The sequence below is a fragment of the Chiloscyllium plagiosum genome, unplaced genomic scaffold, assembly GCF_037043375.1.
Source record: "Chiloscyllium plagiosum isolate Xiang-an unplaced genomic scaffold, Cpla_swu_hap1 HiC_scaffold_44, whole genome shotgun sequence".
In the NCBI taxonomy this organism is placed as follows: Eukaryota; Metazoa; Chordata; class Chondrichthyes; order Orectolobiformes; family Hemiscylliidae; genus Chiloscyllium; species Chiloscyllium plagiosum.
In genome coordinates, this window is record NW_028270182.1 from 8,295,459 (window position 1) to 8,315,586 (window position 20,128).

Here is a 20,128-nt window from a genome sequence, read left to right on the forward strand (position 1 = left end):
AGGTATGATTGTAACCAACCGAGAATCCCCCCTACCTCCTGATTCCTCTTCACTCAATGTTGCTGGGGTTCTTGAGGCCACGCCCGGTCACATGTGGTCTTGGTAGTCAGACTCACCTTACCTCTGGAATTCATTTCATCTTGATCATACAGTCTTTCAGTCTTTCAGACCATTAATTATTTTCTAACTCATTCCCTCGGTCTCTTTGTTGCCTAACTTGACTCAATGCAGAGTGACAGCAGTGTGTACCGTCCAACAGATGCAGTGCAGTTAACTCAACGAAGTTACTTTGACAAAGAACTCAGTCAGAAAAAATTGTCATACCAAACTCAAAACAATATATCTCCCTCCAGATGCTGCAGACCTGCTGAGTTTCTTCAGCATTCTCTGTGTTTGTTCTAACAAATTACTCCATTACTGTTGTTACCAAATATGTATTCTCATGATGCATGATTGTTATCAGAGAGGGGTCTTTCGCATTTCACCTTTGGTTCATATGACATCAAGCCACAGATATTTCAAAACAACTTCTCTGTTGCTGCAATTTCGCAATTAATTTCCAAACTCAGAAAACCTAATTTCTCCTGGGAGCCTCACGTCAGACATAAATGTCTCACCCACTTTATGTGGAGTCATGAATCTTCAAAATGCATAGTGCACCAAAAGGTCTGCTCTTTGCAATTTATTATCCCATCCTTGCAGTTATCGGGGTGCCAGGTACTGGACTGACATTTGTTGTATGTTTTGAAAGTCATTTTGATTTTAGCTGCTTCAAAACAAAGTTGCAGTGATCACTAATCTGTTTTGTATACCTTATTCCCTTTCAGTGTTATAATGTCTTTCTGGAAAGATATTTGATTTAAACGTATTAATTTATTTATTTAGGCATAATTCTACATTTTAACTATATTGTTGCTTTGGCTATTCTATCATTTCTCACCTGCAATTGAATATTTTATAGATTCATGCGTAATAATTTGCTGCCTTTAAAATATCCCTTTAAAGTATCATCTAATGTAATATTTCTACCAGTGGATCATATGTCTTCTATTCAAGGTTGCAATTTTTTTGAGTTAATGCATGAAGTCTTTCCTTCAAATGTTTCCTTTATCATTCCTGATAGTATAACTGCAGATGTTATACCAAGGTTTGAGCCATCAATATGAGTGAATGATAGCCAGAGAGAACATTGTGCTATGGTGTCACCTGTAATGTCGTGAGATGATGCTGTCACTTCAAGAGGTGATGTTGCCCTTTTTATTGAAGAGACATTATAATGCAAAGGGCACAAACTGGCTACTGAGCATGACTTAAATGAATTTGTGAGGCTTTGGGTTTTTTTAAAAGTTGGAACAATAGAAGCAACCTGAACGGGTGTGGACAGCTCTCACAGTCCAGATTTTCTACTTTTCTTTTAGCTTTCAGCAGAAGAAGCTATTAGGGTGTAAAAAGAGTCAAGAGCTTCAGTGAATGGCTTCTCGCTGCTATTCTCTGTGAACTTTCTGGTAATTTTGTTTTTCCTCCTGGATTGCAGAACGACATTAAAGACTCTGTGTCTAAATTTGCCTTTTTGCCAAGTGGCGTGCTTATGGGATGTCACTGTATTGGAACTGCTCATCAGGAATCGGCAATGTATTTTTTATTCAGTTAAGTTTTGAATGCAGTTAAGGTACTCAAAATTCCACTTTCTTTTGTTTGCATTTTAACTACAGTTTTTAAACAAATTATGCTTTGCTTAACATTGAGTAGTTTGACCAATCACATTGCATCTATGATGTGGAGGTGCCACGGTTGGACTGGGGTGGACAAAATCAAAAATCACACGACACGACATTATAATCCATTTATTTGAAATCACGAGCCTTAGGCGCACAATCCCTTTCTCAGGTGCAATGAGAGAGGGAAGCACTCCAACACCGTGCTTATATACAGTGATCAAAGCCTGAAACATCCAAATACCCCATAACTAACTCACATCATTGCGTCAGATAAGTCTCCCCAGGTGACCAAGAGTGTTAGATGATGTTTATAAAGTCGATGTCGTGACAATCAAGCAGAGCGATAGGAATATATGCTTTAAACTAAGAAAAAGTTAGGGTCCATACTATTTCTACACATCTTTCAGAGCTAATTTCTGATCCATACCAGTAGTGAGACTGACAAGTCATCAAATAGAATATTGACCACTTTGATGGGAAAGAATATTTGGTCAATTGGTAATTGTGTTTGCAAGTAGTGCCTTCAATGTACAGAGACTATAGGAGAATGGCTGGTCTTACACAAGTCCCAACAGCTGGCATCCAGTCAGCTGAAAGCACCCCAACCAGGAGTGGGGTGGATGGGAGGAGGAGGAGGAGGAGGGGTGGACAGAGCATGTCATAGATGCACATGAGAAACTCTCAAAGCCAATTCTAATTGGAACTGGGGAGAGGCAATAAAAGCTGGTCCAGCCAGTGATGATACCTACGTTCCACGAATATATGGGAAATATGGTAAAATGTAAGTTTCTCAAATGCGCATGTTGATTTTATAAAATAACACCACTGGCCCATCAAATCGACACCAACAAAAGTTACTCTAAATCTACACTAGTCTCACTTTCAAACCCATGTTTGTTATACCATCTCAAAGGCTCATCCACATCCTTTGTTTGAATGGTGGGAGTTTTCCCATCTCGACCAAGTTCCCAGGCAGAACATTCCAGACCTCACCATCCTCTGGGTGAAAGAGAATTGTCCTCAGCACCTCTCCTGCCTTTTGGGACAGGTTTATATGCTGGATTAGATTGGAAAGATATTGAATTTAATGATGGGATTGATTAATGATTCACTGCAATCAAGAGGTAGCTATATCTCAATGTTATCATCATTACTAACTACATAATATCACATGCCTTAGATGAAGTCACAATATTCAGGGCTTAAAATTTCTCAGCTGTCTGTAACAAATGACTCCAGTAAAATGACGTTATTTTGTGACAAACTGTTAAATGTAAGTGCGTGCATATGGTGAAAATGCCTCGTGTCTGGTGACTTTCTTCATAAGTATTTTGCTCTGTCCATACCACTAAATGTTGGGATTCCATTCTCAATCTCTAACTCCATTCATGGTTCAGTGTCAGATTGATCTTCAAAATGACCTGTGACAGATGGTTGCTCAGTGAACATGCTGAGGTCATATTAAGGCAATACACTGAATTGTTCCTGTTCTCAATCTTTTCTTAAGAAGCTGTAGTAATGTGGCATCTTTCCTACATTTCTTTTTAATGTAGTAGTTCAATTTGTGTGATTGATGAAGAAAATACCTTATGCTGATTCTCCTGTGCAGCTCCAGTGTGAATGCTGTGCTTCCATGGTATGCCTTTATCTGAATGAGTGAAAGCTAAAGTTGTCATTGCCCACTTAGACCATAAGGTTGCTCCCTCATTAGAGAGAAATGATTGGGAGAAGTTTAACCTAAGAGGTTATCATGCTCAGGGAAGGGGAGAGGTTGCTAAGGTGAGACCTTCATGGTAACCTCAACCAGTGCAGCAATTGAACCTACACTATTACCATTAAACAGCATTACAGCCGAGTTACCCAACCAACTGAGCTAACCAACCCCTATCTGAACAAAACCTCATAATCTGTTTGTTCATGTATACAACTGAACCTTACAGCTGGGAAATAGGGGATTGGTGAAAATTGCTTCTGTGCATTCACCAAAAGTACCAAATTCAGAAAACCATAATTTTACACAATAGTGTGATTCCTTTTCTGTTTAACAGACTGAATAATGTGTGGATAACCATATCACAATTTAATTAGTGAGAGTGAAATTGCCAGATTCAATTTTAAATGCTGACATTTTAGATTCTCATTTAGCGTTATTTTAATAGTGATAGTTTCTGCCCTAATTGCCATAATCTTCACATTTATTATGAATAATATTATATTATTTTACATTTTGATTACTATACAGTATGTGTTTGTGTCTGGTTTATTGTTTTAACTGAAAACTTACTGTTGATAAAATAGAAAATTGTTTTCAGTATTAAGTGCCAGATTTAAAAAGTTCACACAAAATTCGAAAACAAAACATTGTTAAAGGAGTCAGGTATTATTGTTCTGCTCACACTGTCTGTCTCATTATTCCATTTCCTCCATTCACTGGATTCTGCCTTCTTTTCATGTTGCAGCTAACTTGGAAGTGATTGTGATCCTATCCAGAGAAAGGTGCGGTCTCACCAGATGCATCACTTACTACCTCGTATTCATGGCAGTGACAGACCTACTGGTCATTATTACAGCTGTAATATTGAACCGCATTGTTGGAATTTATTTCCCATTCAGCGTCCTGTATGTTACCCCAGTCTGCAGTGTCAATTTTGCCCTCATGGCTGGAAGCAGTGATTGTTCTGTTTGGGCAACTGTAGTATTCACTATTGATCGGTTTGTAGCCATTTCTTGCCCAAAATTGAAGACACGATATTGCACAGAAAAAGTAGCAGCTGTGGTTATAGGGGCAGTTTGCGGCATCAGCTGTATCAAAAATACATTCTGGTATTTCATATATGAACCATTATATACAATTGGCAATGCACCATGGTTTTGCAAAATTAAGTCTATATTTTATACCTCACCTGCATGGGCTGCATTTGATTGGATTGATCGCATTTCAACCCCTTGCCTCCCATTCGTTTTGATCTTACTGCTCAATGCTGTGACTGTCAGACAAATTCTAAAGGCCGTTCGAATTCGCAAAAGACTCCATGTTGGTAAACAGGGGGAAAATCAGAATGACACAGAGGTGAGGAACCGGAGAAAGTCCATCATCCTGCTCTTCTGTATCTCAGGCAATTTCCTCCTGTTATGGCTGCTGTATTTTTTAACATTTCTCTACGTTCGAATTGCTAACGTAAGTTATTTCTCAGGTTCCAATTACAAAGAGTCCAATTTCAACCTGGAAGAAAGCGGGTATATGCTTCAGATCTTAAGTTCCTGTATAAACCCATTTATTTATGCAGCGACCCAGAGTAAGTTCAGAAATGAGTTATGGAGTGGCATTAAATTTTCCATCAATTTTGTTGTGAAGATTTTAAAATTTTGACAAAAAATGAACAATTCATGGACTAAGACTTATTTGTATAATCTTGCAGTTGGCTCAATAAAGAGACTGTGTTGTCCAAGATGGCCCGATTTTCATGTGTCCAACTTAAGAAGGTTCATACTTACGAACGCAATCTCGTTCAGGGGTATAATTCGAAAGACACAACACTAATCACCACCTCTTTTATATTATTCCGCAATGTGTTCGGATTTGCAAACTTTGGGCACACACACACACACATCCCTCCCTCTGCTGTATGATGTAACAAATTGTATCTGATGCCCACAATCTCATCTTCATAACGGTGGATAAATCCCCGGGACCTGATCAGGTGTACACGAGAACTCTGTGGGAAGCTAGAGAAGTGATTGCTGGGCCTCTTACTGAGATATTTGTATCATTGATAGTCACAGGTGAGGTGCCAGAAGACTGGAGGTTGGCTAATGTGGTGCCACTGTTTAAGAAGGGTGGTAAGGACAAGCCAGGGAACTATAGACCAGTGAGCCTGACGTCGGTGGTGGGCAAGTTGTTGGAGGGAATCCTGAGGGTCAGGATGTATGTGTATTTGGAAAGGCAAGGACTGATTAGGGATAGTCAACATGGCTTTGTGCGTGGGAAATCATGTCTCATAAACTTGATTGAGTTTTTTGAAGAAGTAACAAAGAGGATTGATGAGGGCAGGGCTGTGGATGTAATCTATATGCTCTTCAGTAAGACGTTCGACAAATTCCGTATGGGAGACTGTTTAGCAAGGTTAGATCTCACAGAATACAAGGAGAACTAACCATTTGGACACAGAACTGGCTCAAAGGTAGAGGACAGAGGGGTGTTGGAGGGTTGCTTTTCAGACTGGAGGCCTGTGACCAGTGGAGTGCCACAAAGATCGGTGCTGGGTCCACGACTTTTTGTCACTTACATAAATGATTTGGATGTGAGTATAAGAGGTACAGTTAGTAAATTTGCAGATGACATCAAAATTTGAGGTGTAGTGGACAGCAAAGAGGATTACCTCAGATTACAACAGGATCTTGACCAGATGGGCCAATGGGCTGAGAAGTGACAGATGGAGTTTAATTCAGATAAATGCGACGTGTTGCATTTTGGGAAAGCAAATCTTAGCAGGACTTATACACTTAATGGTAAGGTCCTAGGGAGTGTTACTGAACAAAGAGACCTTGGAGTGCAGGTTCATAACTCCTTGAAAGTGGAGTCGCAGGTAGACAGGATAGTGAAGAAGGCATTTGGCATGCTTTCTTTTATTGGTCAGAGTATTGAGTACAGGAGTTGGGAGGTCATGTTGCGGCTATACAGTACAATGGAATATTGTGTGCAATTCTGGTCTCCTTCCTATCAGAAAGATGCTGTGAAACTTGAAAGGGTTCAGAAAAGATTTACAAGGACGTTGCCAGGATTGGAGGATTTGAGCTATAGGGAGAGGCTGAACAAGCTGGGGCTGTTTTCCCAGAAGTGTCGGAGGTTGAGGGGTGACCTTTACAAAATCATGAGGGGCATGGATAGGGTAAATGGACAAAGTCTTTTCCCTGGGGGTGGGAAATCCAGAACTAGGGGGCATAGGTTTAGGGTGAGAGGGGAAAGATATAAAAGAGACCTAAGGGGCAACTTTTTCACACAGAGGGTGGTACGTGTATGGAATGAGCTGCCAGAGGAAGTGGTGGAGACTGGTACAATTGCAACATTTAAAAGGCATTTGGATAGGTATATGAATAGGCAGTGTTTGGAGGGATATTGGCATGTTGCTGGTAGATGGGATTAGATTAGGCTGGGATACCTGGTCAGCATGAATGGGTTGGACCGAAGGATCTGTTCCATGCTCTACATATGTATGCCTCTATGACTCTGCCAAGTCCTACTAAGATTGCGCGCACACACACACATACAAAGGCATAACTCAGTTTTGTTATCCTCAAGTGAGCACCGCTAAAATCTGTTAAAGGAACACAACATGACCTTCATCTCCTTCTCTGATGTACTTCAATAATCTAATTCACACATACACAATCTTACCATTGTCTCCTCGGCTGGGTGCTATAATAATTTCTATCTCTCTCTTTCTCTCGCTCTCTCTCTCTCACACACACACACACATACATACACTTAAACACACATGCATACAAACACACACACACAGAATTTAGTCTTCACCACCCCCTGCTGGGTGATGAAATAACCTCAATCACAGAGATACAATCTCACTTTCCCCATCCCTCAGCTGGGTGCAATGACCATCCTCCTGTTCCCACCTGGAGCTTTGTGACCTCATTACCATACAGTCTGGAAACATCCCAGTATATACTTCCTGTAACATTGTGGTTGTCTGATGTTCCCCTGGCCTTTCAACCACAGTAGGCATCACTTCCACCTGTGATCCAGCTCTGTCATTACCAAGGATAAACTACATTTCTGAAACCGAGAATGTTTCTATCATGCCTGCCACCACTTCACAAATTTTCACTCTCCAAACTCAACTGAAATAATAGAACAATGTTCTTCTCAACATGAACTACACACATTATCACCTCTTTTCTGGCAAAACCCCTTCTGAGTGACATGTTTGTGACTAGTGGCTTGCTTTTGTATTTCTTAAAATTTTAATTTCTTTCCCTACTCCTCCTGGAAAATATGATTCAAGCAAGTAAATTCTCAGAGAGCTCTGGCACTTCATCACAACCAACCCCTGACTGGGTTGGAGATTCTTTTGCAGCTTTTTCGCTGCTTTCCTTTACCTCTTCTAAAAACGATGCAAATACCTCATTAGCTCATCTCTAACTTTGTTTGAATCAGCAATACCGATATCGTGACTCACCCTCTCCATACCCCTCATAAGTTTATACACCTCAATCATGCCCCCTCTCAGTCTTCTCTGTTTGAAAGAAAACAGCCCAACCGATCCAGTTTCTCCTTATAGCTCAATTTCTACATCCCCGGCACCATCATGGTCAGCCTCCTCTGTATACCCTCCAGTGCTATCACATCCTTCTTGTAGTGAGATGACCAGAACTGCACACAGCACTCCAGCTGAGGCCTGACCAATTCTCTGTACAGTTCTAACATTACCTCCTTGGTGCTATAATCTATGCCATTGCTGCTGAATGCAATTTTCCTGAATGTCTTCTAAACCAGCCTATTCACGTGTTCTGTTGATGTCAGGGACCTCTGAATAATTGTGCCTCTGTTCCTCTAAGATTCCCAGTGTCCTACCATTCATTAAATAGTCCCTCATCTTGTTTCTTCATCCAAAGTGCATCACCTCGCACTTACCAGGGTTAAATGGCATTTGCCACTGGTTTGCCATCTGACCAACCCTTCTATGTCTTCCTGTAACCTGCAAACATCTTTTTTCATGATTAACCACTCTCCCAATCTGCAAATTTGCTCAACATTTCCCACATGTTTTCATCTGTACCATTTCTATATATAACAAACGATCAGGATCCCAGTACTGATCCTTGTGGAACTCCACTGGACACCTGCCTCCAGTCACTCAAACAACAGTCTATCCCTACCTTTTGTGTCCTATTACTAAGCTAGGTTCTGATTCATCTCACCACGTTTCCCTCTATTCCATGTTCTTTAATCTTCTCTGTCAATCTCCCACACGGGAGCTTGTCAAAAGCTTTGCTAAAATCCATAAAAACGACATCAACTGAACTTCCCTCATCTGCACGTTTTCAAAAAATTCTAACAAATTTGTTAAGCATACCCTCCCTCTGACAAAGCCATGTTGACTATCCCTAATTGACCCAAGTCTTTCCAGATGAACATTAATTCTCTCCTTCAGAATATTTTTCCAATAGTTTCCCTCCCACTGACGTGAGATTCATCGATCTGTAATCCGTTGGTTCACCTCTAACACCCTTCAAAAAAGTAGAGCCACATTAGCCAACCTCCAGATCTCTGGCACTTCCCCTGTGGCCAGAGAGGAGTTAAAACTGTGTGTCAGAGCCCCTGTAAAATCCTGCCTCGCCTCCCACAGTCCTTGGATGCAATCCATCTGGGCCAGGAGATTTGTCCCTTTTTAAACCTGACAGAGTCTTCAATACCTCCCTGTTGCCTTTGGCAAACTGTGCAAGCTCCTCATAGTCCCTTTTCCTGAATTCCATACATATGTTCTTCTTTTCCAAAATGAAGTCTGAAAGGAAACATTCTTTTAACACCCTTCCAATATCCTGCAGCTTCACACACAGGTTGCTAATGGGCCCTACCCTTTCTCTGATTAACCTCTTCTCCTTTATGAATGATAAACTCTCTTATAATTTTCCCCAATCCTGTTCTCAAGTCCTTTCTGATGTCCCCTTTTTGCTCTTCTAAGTTACTTTCTTAATTGCCTCTTGCACTTTCTATATTCCTCTGGGCCAGAGCTGTATTTCTCCCTTTGCACTTACTAAAAGTCCTGTTCTCCTTCCTCATTCAAGCCTGAATTGTCCTAGACATCCAGTGTTCTCTGAACTTATTGTTCCCATGTTTCCCCCAAAAGGGTACATGTTGGACCTGCACTCTCCCCAGCTCCTTTTTGAATGCCCCCCATTGTTTCACTGTCATCTTACCCACAAGGAGCTGTTCCCAATCTATTGTGGGCTGATCCTGTGTTACAGACCAGACCAAACCACCTCATAATATACAAAGAAGATAGCCTGGATTCTAACATTTTATTAATTTACAGGTAAGTATTAGGTGTTGCATTCCACATGAAATTCAATCAGTCAAACGGCTGGACTTTAAGCAAAACACGTTTATTTTTACACTGCAGTTAAAACACAGACAATATAAAAATGAAAGAAAAGACTTGACTTAGCTGTAACTCTATTGAAATTATTAACAGAATTACACATAAGTTAATTGTTCCAATGTGGTAACAATTGGAACAATTTACTGCAAATTCAGTAAAATATATTGTTGCACACACACGTTTCTAGAGCAGGAATAGGAACCAAGCTTTTAGCTGTAACAGAGAGACAAATAAGAGTTTAAAATTAAGCTGCAAGACTAGAGCAAATTCAGAAACCAAAATCTAAAAATTCAAGTTGTGTGAGAGCTTGACTCCACCCGTTCAGGTTGCTTCTATTGTTCCAACTTGAAAAGAAAACCCAAGGCCTCACAAGCTGTTTGCTTTATTGGCTTCGAATCTTCTCTGTCTCAATGCTTCTTTAAAATACACCTCTTAAAGTCATCGTATTATCACATCTTCATCTCTTCAAATACATAAACCGTCAACATATATACAGAATGACTTCATTTTTTGTCTCATGCTACCAGTACACTACAATACATATACATTGCATTGACTTGAAGCATGCGAACAGTCACTACCACAGTCCATTTTAGTATGTTCTGCCCCACCATTAAACATCTCTGTCTTCTTTCATCCGACATAGCAACACAATGGGTTTTCTCATCCTGCCACATGTATAATTTTCAAATTGAATAGCTGTAGTAATAAATTTCATCTATTTCAACAGCCTGGAATTTTTATTCTTAAATTTAAAGAAAAACTTTATTAGGTTACATTTGATATATACAATTGTCTTTGAGACATCACTGGCAATATGAATGTTGAAACATTACACTACCAACACCAAACTCAAAGTCTCCTTCTAAATTATGGGAATATTTCTGTTATTTCTTATTCAATTTTCTGGAAAATTACCCAATTGGTCTTTTTAGCTTCTTGTTATCTTCATGTAAGAGCACAACATTGATGCGCACACATCACTCACATCAATAGCCACCTTGAATAGCTTTGTGTAATCAGGTGTGGATAACACTGGGATAGTTTTTGACACAGCTTTCAGGCTCTCCAATGCCTTCTGACAACTCTCCATTCGCAGTAATTTTCTGCATATCTTCAATATATCTGTCAGTGGAGCAACAAGACTGCTACAATTCAGTACGAACTTCAACTAAAACCCATTCAATCCCAGGAATCACAGTACTGCATCATTGATGGTGTGGGAAATGCCCCAATAACCGATTTTCAAATTGTATTGAGCTATCGGACTATGTCCATTGACAAGGCCCAGGAATGTGACTTGGGCTTTTGTGAACTCACTCTTCGCCAGGTTCATCACCAACTGTGATGTCCATTCCTGAAGTCCATTGAACAATGCCAATAGATAGTGCAAATGTTCCTTCCATATGTGTCTAAAGGTCACCAGGTCATCCATGTACATCACATAGTTGGTTAATCCAGAAATTACTTTATTGATTAGTCTTGAACTGCGGCTAGTGCATTCTTCATACCAAATAACATGACATTGAACTGGTACTGTCCATTCGGTGTCACAAGGGTGAAATTGTCTTTGATTTTTCATACCTGCTAGTATGCTCGGAGTAGGTACAACATAGAAATATAAGTAGCTTGTCCCACCTTCTAAAAACTGTCTTCCAAACATGGAATAGGATATAAATTAGACGTTGTGACTGTGTTGACTTTGTGAAAGTCCACACATAATCATTTGATTCCATCAGATTTTGGCACCATTTCAATGGGAAAGTTCATGTCATTGCAACTTGCATCGATCATGTTGTCTTTCAGCAACTGTACAATCTCTTTGCGAACTTATGCCAACTTTACAGGATTAAGTAAAAAAGGATGTTGCTTAATTGGAACAGCATTCTCCATATCTACATTATGTGTAACTGGATTAATATTTCCCAGCTTATTCTCACATACCTTTCCAAGTGATTATGTTCTTTCAGGTCATTTTAATTTTCATCTGGAATGTAGCTCAATAATTTATCTCAAGTTTTGAAAACTACACCATTGATCAATTTAATTTGAATAATCTGAAATTGGTTCTTCACTCTGTGTTGCAACTGGTAACACATTCTCCTTTTTCTCTCCTTCCTTGTCAAAATACCTTTTGAACATTAACACTAATACTTTATCTCCACTAGCAAAACCGTGAAGTTTTGATTTCTTGCCTGCTTCCTGTTTCATCACATGCTGTCTTACTTCTAAATGCTGTCTCGCAAAACTCATCCACTCTGTGTAATATTTCATTAAAGTTTGACATATGAAATTTGCAATGTGTGGTCTCTGAACTCTGAATCAACAATTTCTTCTTAATTATTGTCAGTGGTTCTCTCTCCTCATGTCCAAAAACTGATACAAATAGACTGAAATTGGTAGATTCATTTGGTGCATCCCATTTGCAATTCCTTTATCCCAATTGTCTGGATAGTGTCTAATCTGAGCACTCAACAATGTTGTTAAAGTTTGATGCTATTGTTCTAAACCTCTCGGCAATCTTGGAATTGAATTGTATTTTTCCTAAACTATTCATAACTTCCTTGAATAATTTCAATAAAAAATTGATTGTATTTCTGAGTCCACTCTATATCTAGTTTACATTTGAGTAACTCTTCTGTAATCCTTTAAGCCATGATTTTAAGCAATGGAATGGCTTTTCAAAATCCAATGGATGCATCCATGCTGAATCCCATTTTCAGTTTTAGATAGGGGTCCTACACAATCAACTAAGACCCTTGTAATAAAATGTTCCTCAAATGCAGGAATGGGCATTAAACATACTGGTTTTATCACTGCCTGAGTTTTTCCAATTGCTTGAAATGTATGACATCCTGTGAAGTTCAATCACATCCTTAACCTCCAGGCCAATAAGAAATGTTTTTGTATTTGGCTTGGGTTCCCCTTACTCCCAAATGACCTCCTACCGGTAATTCACCTGCTATCCACTACACCTCCTTTCTATAACCTGCCAGTAATACAAGCTGCTGAATTTCTTCCCACTTCCCATCTGCCTGAATATGTGATGGTCTCCATTTCCTCAGCAAGACTTCATTTTTAAAACAGTAGCATTCTGCGGTACACTCAGATTCTGTATTCTATATTCTATTCCCTGGTGAATGAAGACTAGCATCCCGTATACCTTGTCAACCATCCTATCTACCTGTGCTAACAGCTTCGGGGATCCATGGACTTGTACACCATATCCATATGCCAGACTTTTCCCTGTGACGCTTGATTCGCCGACAGATCAAGGATCGTTCTCTGATACAGATCAGCTCCATACCTTAGCTTGCCCTCTCTCTATGGATGCCACCTGATCTGTTTTTATTTCCAGCATTTTTTGCTTTCGGTACAGATTCCTGCATCTGCAGTAATTAGCTCCAAAAAGTATCTATCTCTCTCAGTCTTAAATATACACAAGGACTCTATTCTCACAGCTCTCACTGTGGCTATGCCGTCCTGTTCACTGCACAGAAAATAAATCTCAATTTCTCTTTTCTTACCTCAGCTAGGTGTGTGCTAACTACATTTGCCAATTTGGGAGATTATCAGTCCTTGTCTTATTACCATTACCCGATTTGTGTAGCAACCAAACTTTTACATCAGCTGCCAATCCATTATCATTATCTATTCTTTGACACTCTTATTTACCTTATGTTGAATTTAGATTTTAACTTATTATGATGTTCCTTATTCTAAATTCTATTGTCAACCTCAGTTATTTTTACTTTGTACAGGGGATGTGGGAATCACTGACTATTTATGGCCCATATCTAACATTTCCAGTGAAGGCGGTCCTGTGCTGATCAGATTCACTGCTGTTTCTGCATCTACCGGCGCGCACTTTTTGTTAATCACTCGCAGGATGTGCTCATCGCTGGTTTGGTATTTATTGCCTGTTCCCAGTTGCTCCTTCATAAAGTGTGGGGGTGAGTGCCTTCTTTAACTGCTGCAGTTCATGTGATGTCGATAGACCCACAACGTCTTTAGGGAGGGAGTTCCAGGATTTTGACCCAGTGACAGTGAAGGAACGGCGATATATTTCCAAGTTAGGATGGTGAGTGGCTTTGAGGTGAACGTGCAGGTGTTGGTGTTCTCATGTATCTGTTGCTGTTGTCCATCTGGTTGGTAGAGGTTGTGGGTTTGGAAGGTGCTGTCTAAGGACCTTTGTTTGATGTTCTACAGCGTATCTTGTAGATGGTACACACTGCTGATACTGAGCAACAGTGGTGGAAGGAGGGGATAAGACTGTAAGATGATAAGACATGGGACCATAAGTTAGGCCATTCAGCCCATCAAGGCTGATAAGTTTCTCAACATCATTCTCCCTGTAACCTTTGATCCACTTGACAATCTGGAACCTATCTACCTCCATCTTAAATATACTCAATGACCTAGCCTCCACAGCCTTCTGTGGCAGTGAATTCCATAGAGTCCCCACTCTCTGGCTGAAGACATTTCTCCTTATCCCCTTCTAAAAGTCAGAGCGAAATTGAGAAACAAACTTGCAAGGAGATCTCAACTACTTGTAAGAATAATAGATTGGTTATGGTAGGGGATTTTAACTTTCCAAACATAGACTGGGACTGCCATAGTGTTAAGGGTTTAGATGGAGAGGAATTTGTTAAGTGTGTACAAGAATATTTTCTGATTCAGTATGTGGACGTACCTACTAGAGAAGATGCAAAACTTGACCTACTCTTGGGAAATAAGGCAAGGCAGGTGATTGGGGTGCCACTGGGGGAGCATTTTGGGGCCAGCGACCATAATTCTATTAGATTTAAAATAGTGATGGAAAAGGATAGACCAGATCTAAAAGTTGAAGTTCTAAATTGGAGGAAGACTAATTTTGACGGAATAAGGCAAGCACTTTCAAAAGCTGACTGGGGGCAGATATTCGCTAGTAAAGGGACGGCTGGAAAATGGGAAGCCTTCAGAAATAAGATAACGAGAATCCAGAGAAAATATATTCCTGTCAGGGTGAAAGGAAAGACTGGTAGGTATAGGGAATGCTGGTTGACTAAAGAAATTGAGGGTTTGTTAAGAAAAAGAAGGAAGCATATGTAAGGTATAGATAGGAGAGATCGAGTTAAGTCCTTAGAAGAGTATAAAGGCAGTAGGAGTATACTTAAGAGAGAAATCAGGAGGGCAAAAAAGGGACTTTGGCAAATAGAATTAAGGAGAATCCAAAGAGTTTTTACAAATACATTAAGGACAAAAGGTTAACTAGGGAGAGAATAGGATACCTCAAAGATCAGCAAGGCGGCCTTTGTGTGGAGCCGCAGAAAATGGGGGAGATACTAAATGAGAATTTTGCATCAGTATTTACTGTGGAAAAGGATATGGAAGATATAGACTGTAGGGAAATAGATGGTGACATCTTGCAAAATGTTCATATTACAGCGGAGGAAGTGCCGAATGTCTTGAAATGCATAAACGTGGATAAATCCCCAGGACCTGATCAGGTGTACCCTCGAACTCTGTGGGAAGCTAGAGAAGTAATTGCTGGGCCTCTTGCTGAGATACTTGTATCATAGATAGTCACAAGTGAGGTGCCAGAAGACTGGAGGTTGGCAAATGTGGTGCCACTGTTTAAGAAGGGCGGTAAGGACAAACCAGAGAACTACAGACCAGTGAGCCTGACATCGGTGGTGGGCAAGTTGTTGGAGGGAATCCTAAGGGATAGGATGTACATGTATTTGGAAAGGCAAGGACAGATTATGGATAGTTAACATGGCTTTGTGCGTGGGAAATCATGTCGCACAAACTTGATTGAGTTTTTTCAAGAAGTAACAAAGAGGATTAATGAGGGCAGAGTGGTAGATGCGATCTATATGGACTTTAGTAAGGCGTTCATCAAGGTTCCCCATGGGATACTGGTTAGCAAGATTAGATCTCACAGAATACAGGGAGAGCTGAGGGCGGCTCGGTGGCTCAGTGGTTAGCACTGCTGCCTCACAGCACCAGGGTCCCAGGTTCGATTCCAGCCTGGGGTGACTGTCTGTGTGGAGATTGCACGTTCTCTCCATGTCTGGGTGGGTTTCCTCTGGATGCTCCGGTTTCTTCCCTGAGTCCAAAGATGTGTAGTTCAGGTGAATTGGCCATGCTAAATTGCCCATAGTGTCAGGTGCATTAGTCAGAGGGAAATGGGTCTGGGTGGGTTACTCTTTGGAGGGTCAGTATAGACAGTTTGGGCTGAAGGGCCTGTTTCCACACTGTAGGGAATCAAATCTAAAAAAACTAGCCATTTGGATACAGAACTGGCTCAAAGGTGATGGTGGAGGGTTGTTTTTCAGACTGGAGGCCTGTGACTAGTGGAGTGTCACAAAGACTGGTGCTGAGTCCATTACTTTTTTGTAATTTACATAAATTATTTGGATGCGAGCATCAGAGGTACAGTTAGTAAGTTTGCAGGTGACACCAAAATTGGAGGTGTAGTGGACAGTGAAGAGGGTTACCTCAGATTACAACAGGATCTTGATCAGGTGGGCCAATGGGCTGAGAAATGGCAGATGGAGTTTAATTCAGATAAATGTGAGGTGCTGTTTTTTGGGAAAGCAAATCTTAGCAGGACTTATACACTTAATGGTAAGGTCCTAGGGAGTGTTACTGAACAAAGAGACCTTGGAGTGCAGGTTCATAGCTCCTTGAAAGTGGAGTCACAGATAGATAGGATAGTGAAGAAGGTGTTTGGTATGCTTTCTTTTATTGATCAGAGTATTGAGTACAGGAGTTAGAAGCTGAAAATGTGTTGCTGGAAAAGTGCAGCAGGTCAGGCAGCATCCAAGGAGCAGGAGAATCGACGTTTCTGGCATGAGCCCTTCTTCAGGAACCATTGGTGGCACGGTGGCTTAGTGGTTAGCACTGCTGCCCCAAGACACCAGGGTCCCAGGTTCAATTCCAATCTCAGATGACAGTCTGTGTGGAGTTTGCACATTTTGTGGGCGGCATGGTGGCACAGTGGTTAGCACTGCTGCCTCACAGCGCCAGAGACCCGGGTTCAATTCCCGCCTTAGGCGACTGACTGTGTGGAGTTTGCACGTTCTCCCTGTGTCTATGTGGGTTTCCTCCGGGTGCCCCGGTTTCCTCCCACAGTCCAAAGATGTGCAGGTCAGGTGAATTGACCATGCTAAATTGCCCGTAGTGTTAGGTAAGGGGTAAATGTAGGGGTATGGGTGGGTTACACTTTGGCGGGTCGGTGTGGACTTGTTGGGCCAAAGGGCCTGTTTCCACACTGTAATGTAATATAAATGCCTGAAAAGTCGATTCTCCTGCCCCTTGGATGCTGCCTGACCTGCTATGCTTTTCCAGCAACATATTTTCAGCTCTGATCTCCAGCATCTGCAGTCCTCACTTTCTCCTACAGGAGTTGGGAGGTCATGTTGCGGATGTACAGGACATTGGTTAGGCCACTGTTGGAATATTGTATGCAATTCTGGACTCCTTCCAATCGGAAAGATGTTGTGAAACTTGAAAGGGTTCAGAAAAGATTTACAAGCATGTTGCCAGGGTTGGAGGATTTGAGCTATAGGGAGAGGCTGAATAGGCTGGGGCTGTTTTCCCTGGAGTGTTGGAGGCTGAGGGGTGACCTTATAGAGGTTTACAAAGTTATGAGGGGCATGGATAGGATAAATAGACAAAGTCTTTTCCCTGGATTCGGGGAGTCCAGAACTAGAGGGAATAGGTTTAGCGTGAGAGGGGAAAGATATAAAAGAGACCTATGGGACAATGTTTTCACAAAAAGGGTGGTACGTGTATGGAATGAACTGCCAGAGGATGTGGTGGAAGCTGGTACAATTGCAACAATTGCTCTGTCCCCTCACTCTCTTGAATTTCTAGGATGTTACTCGTGTCTTCCACCGTGAAGACTGACATGAAGTAATTGTTCAGATCTCCAGCCATTTCCTTGTTCCCCACTCTTATCTCTCCAGCGGCAATTTTCAGTGGCTCAATGTCCAATTGTGCCTCTCTTTCACCCTGTATATATCTAAAGAAGCTCTTACAGTCTTTTTTTGAATATTACTGGCTAGCTTACCCTCATATTTAAACTTCTCCCTCCTTATTTCTTTTTTCATTGCCTCTGTTAGTCTGTGTAAGCTTCCCAACCCTCTGTGTTTCCCACTGCCCTTCACCACATTATAAGCTTTCTCTTTTGTTGTCATGCTGTCCCTAACCTCATCCTCCCTGTACCATGCTTCTTTTTCCTCTGCTGTGTCTCCTGAATTACTCCCAGAAGACCCTGCCATTGCTGTTCCACTGCCTTTCCTGCTGGGTTCCTCTCCCAATCAGTTCTACCCAGCTCCTCCCTCAGGCCTCTGGAGTTGCCTTTACTCAGCTGTAATACTGTTACCTCTGATTTTATCTTCTCCCTCTCACATTGCAGAGTAAAGGCGATCACATTATGGTCACTGCCTCCTAAGGGTTCCTTCACCTTACGCTCCCTTATCAATCTGCCTCATTGCACAACACTAAATCCAGTATCGCCTGTTCCCTCGTGGGCTCCACCACAAGCTGCTCCATGAATCCATCTCGTAGACATTCCACAAAATTCCTTTCTTGAAATCCACTACCAACCTGATTTTCCCAGTCCACCTGCATACAGAAATCCCCCATGATCACTGTAACTTTGCCTCTCCTACCCATCCTTTCTATTTCCTGGTGCATCTTGTGTCCCAGCTCTGGACTACTGTTTGGAGATCTGTACATAACATGACAGAGTCAGGGATGGGGAGATGAGAGGAAGAGTAGGACAGAGACAGGAGAGGAATGGGAAAGGAGAGACGGAGAGAAGGACAGAAGCAGAGAGAGGGAGGGAAAGACAGGGGCAGGGACAAGAGAGGAGAGAGGGAGAGAAGCATGAGGGCGGACAGAGGGAGAGGACAGGGCTGGGAATGAGGGAAGAGAGAAGGACAGGAATTACAAGGGAGAAGGTGAAATGTCAGACAGAGACAAACAATATTTAAGGCAGGGACACACTGAAGGGGTGTTACTTGAATATTCCAGTTGATCCCAGCTCTCTCTCTCTCTCTCTCGATGGTTTCTCACACTCCCTCTCTCCCATCAGGGACAAATCCTGCTCCTGGGGTTTGCTTCAGCCTGGGAATGTATCGGTGTATCTTTATGTTTGTGTGTATCTCTGTGTCTGTGCCTGTCCAATGGGGTCTTTGTTGGTTTGTGGGATGGATTTCCCCTCCCTCTCTCTCTTTCTCCATCTGTCGCTCATGTTTAAAACGATACAATGCTACCCTCTGCAGGGCTAACTGCGCAGCTGCACAAGAAGCAGATTTTGCTTTCGAGAAAACATCAGTCTGTGAGTTTCTCACATTGCACATTAGTTTCGTTCTTCTAAGAATGTCAGTGGAGACACAGAGCAGTTTTACCCGTTCCTTGTGATGTTGTACCGGAGATATGAGGTGAAGGAGATGGACTTGCCCAGTGTTGGTCTCATCCCCTCAATCTCTGAATCCTTTCTCACTTGGAATTTGTGAGAGTATATCAGAAAACATTGTAAGCTGCAGAAAGTGCAATTAAATTCTCCGTCTCCTCACGGAATGGTTCACTCAGCGGTGCCTGGATACAATTGCAGTGGAAAACACTCCATTGAATGTGAATAATGTCAGGAATACTGCTCAAAGACAAATCATTTCCACATTGCAGAGAAGCAAAACATTTCTCCACGACCATGTTCCATGCTGATGGGCCTCAGTCCAATTGAAAACTTTTCCTCACTGACCTTATGAGTGTATGTGCCAGTCTGTGTGTGTGTGTGTGTCATTCTGTGTGTGTGTTGATGGGTGCTGACATTTTGGATGGTGCTGTGAGCTGCTGCCCTCCCTCACTGAAGCTTTGAGAACTTCCTCCATCTGTCGCCCAACCCCCTCATACAATGGCGTGGGCTGGCCAACACAAGGCAGCATTGTATCACTTTCGACACAAAGGGCTTCATTCCATGATACTGACTCATCATTCCATGATGGACAATTTCAATTTGGGATTGCATTAGAATAGCAGCCCACTGGAATTCAGCAGCTTGATATCATATGTATCGTACACTTGTTATCATATGTATGTTTTACTTATTCGTAATGTGAGGAATTCATGCAACAGAGAGTTTACTGCATTTCTGAATTTCACCCTGAACTCAAACAATGTTGCTTCGTGAATAAATATTTGCTGGGTGGGTTCTGATAATGTCATGTAATCACCTGACAATTTCTCACATCGAAACAGCTCATAAGTGGCTGTTTGTCACATTAGTGTGGGGCTGAT

The 20,128-nt window shown here is 41.5% G+C and overlaps 1 protein-coding gene across 1 annotated transcript; it reads left to right on the forward strand.

Annotated features, from left to right (window-relative positions):
- The first annotated feature begins 647 nt into the window (after positions 1-647).
- Positions 648-5,088, forward strand: LOC122544439 (putative G protein-coupled receptor 139). Its single transcript, XM_087982845.1, has 2 exons — positions 648-717; positions 4,178-5,088. The coding sequence occupies exons 1-2, from the start codon at positions 648-650 to the stop codon at positions 5,086-5,088; spliced, it is 981 nt and encodes a 326-aa protein (XP_087838971.1).
- The last annotated feature ends 15,040 nt before the right edge of the window (positions 5,089-20,128 follow it).

What these genes read in the sequence shown, in the direction of transcription:
- LOC122544439 (XM_087982845.1), top strand. Translation starts at nt 648, where the DNA reads ATGCATAGTGCACCAAAAGGTCTGCTCTTTGCAATTTATTATCCCATC. An exon ending in TGCAGTTATCGGGGTGCCAG is followed by an intron (nt 718 to 4,177) that starts GTACTGGACTGA and finishes TTCATGTTGCAG; the next exon opens with CTAACTTGGAAGTGATTGTG.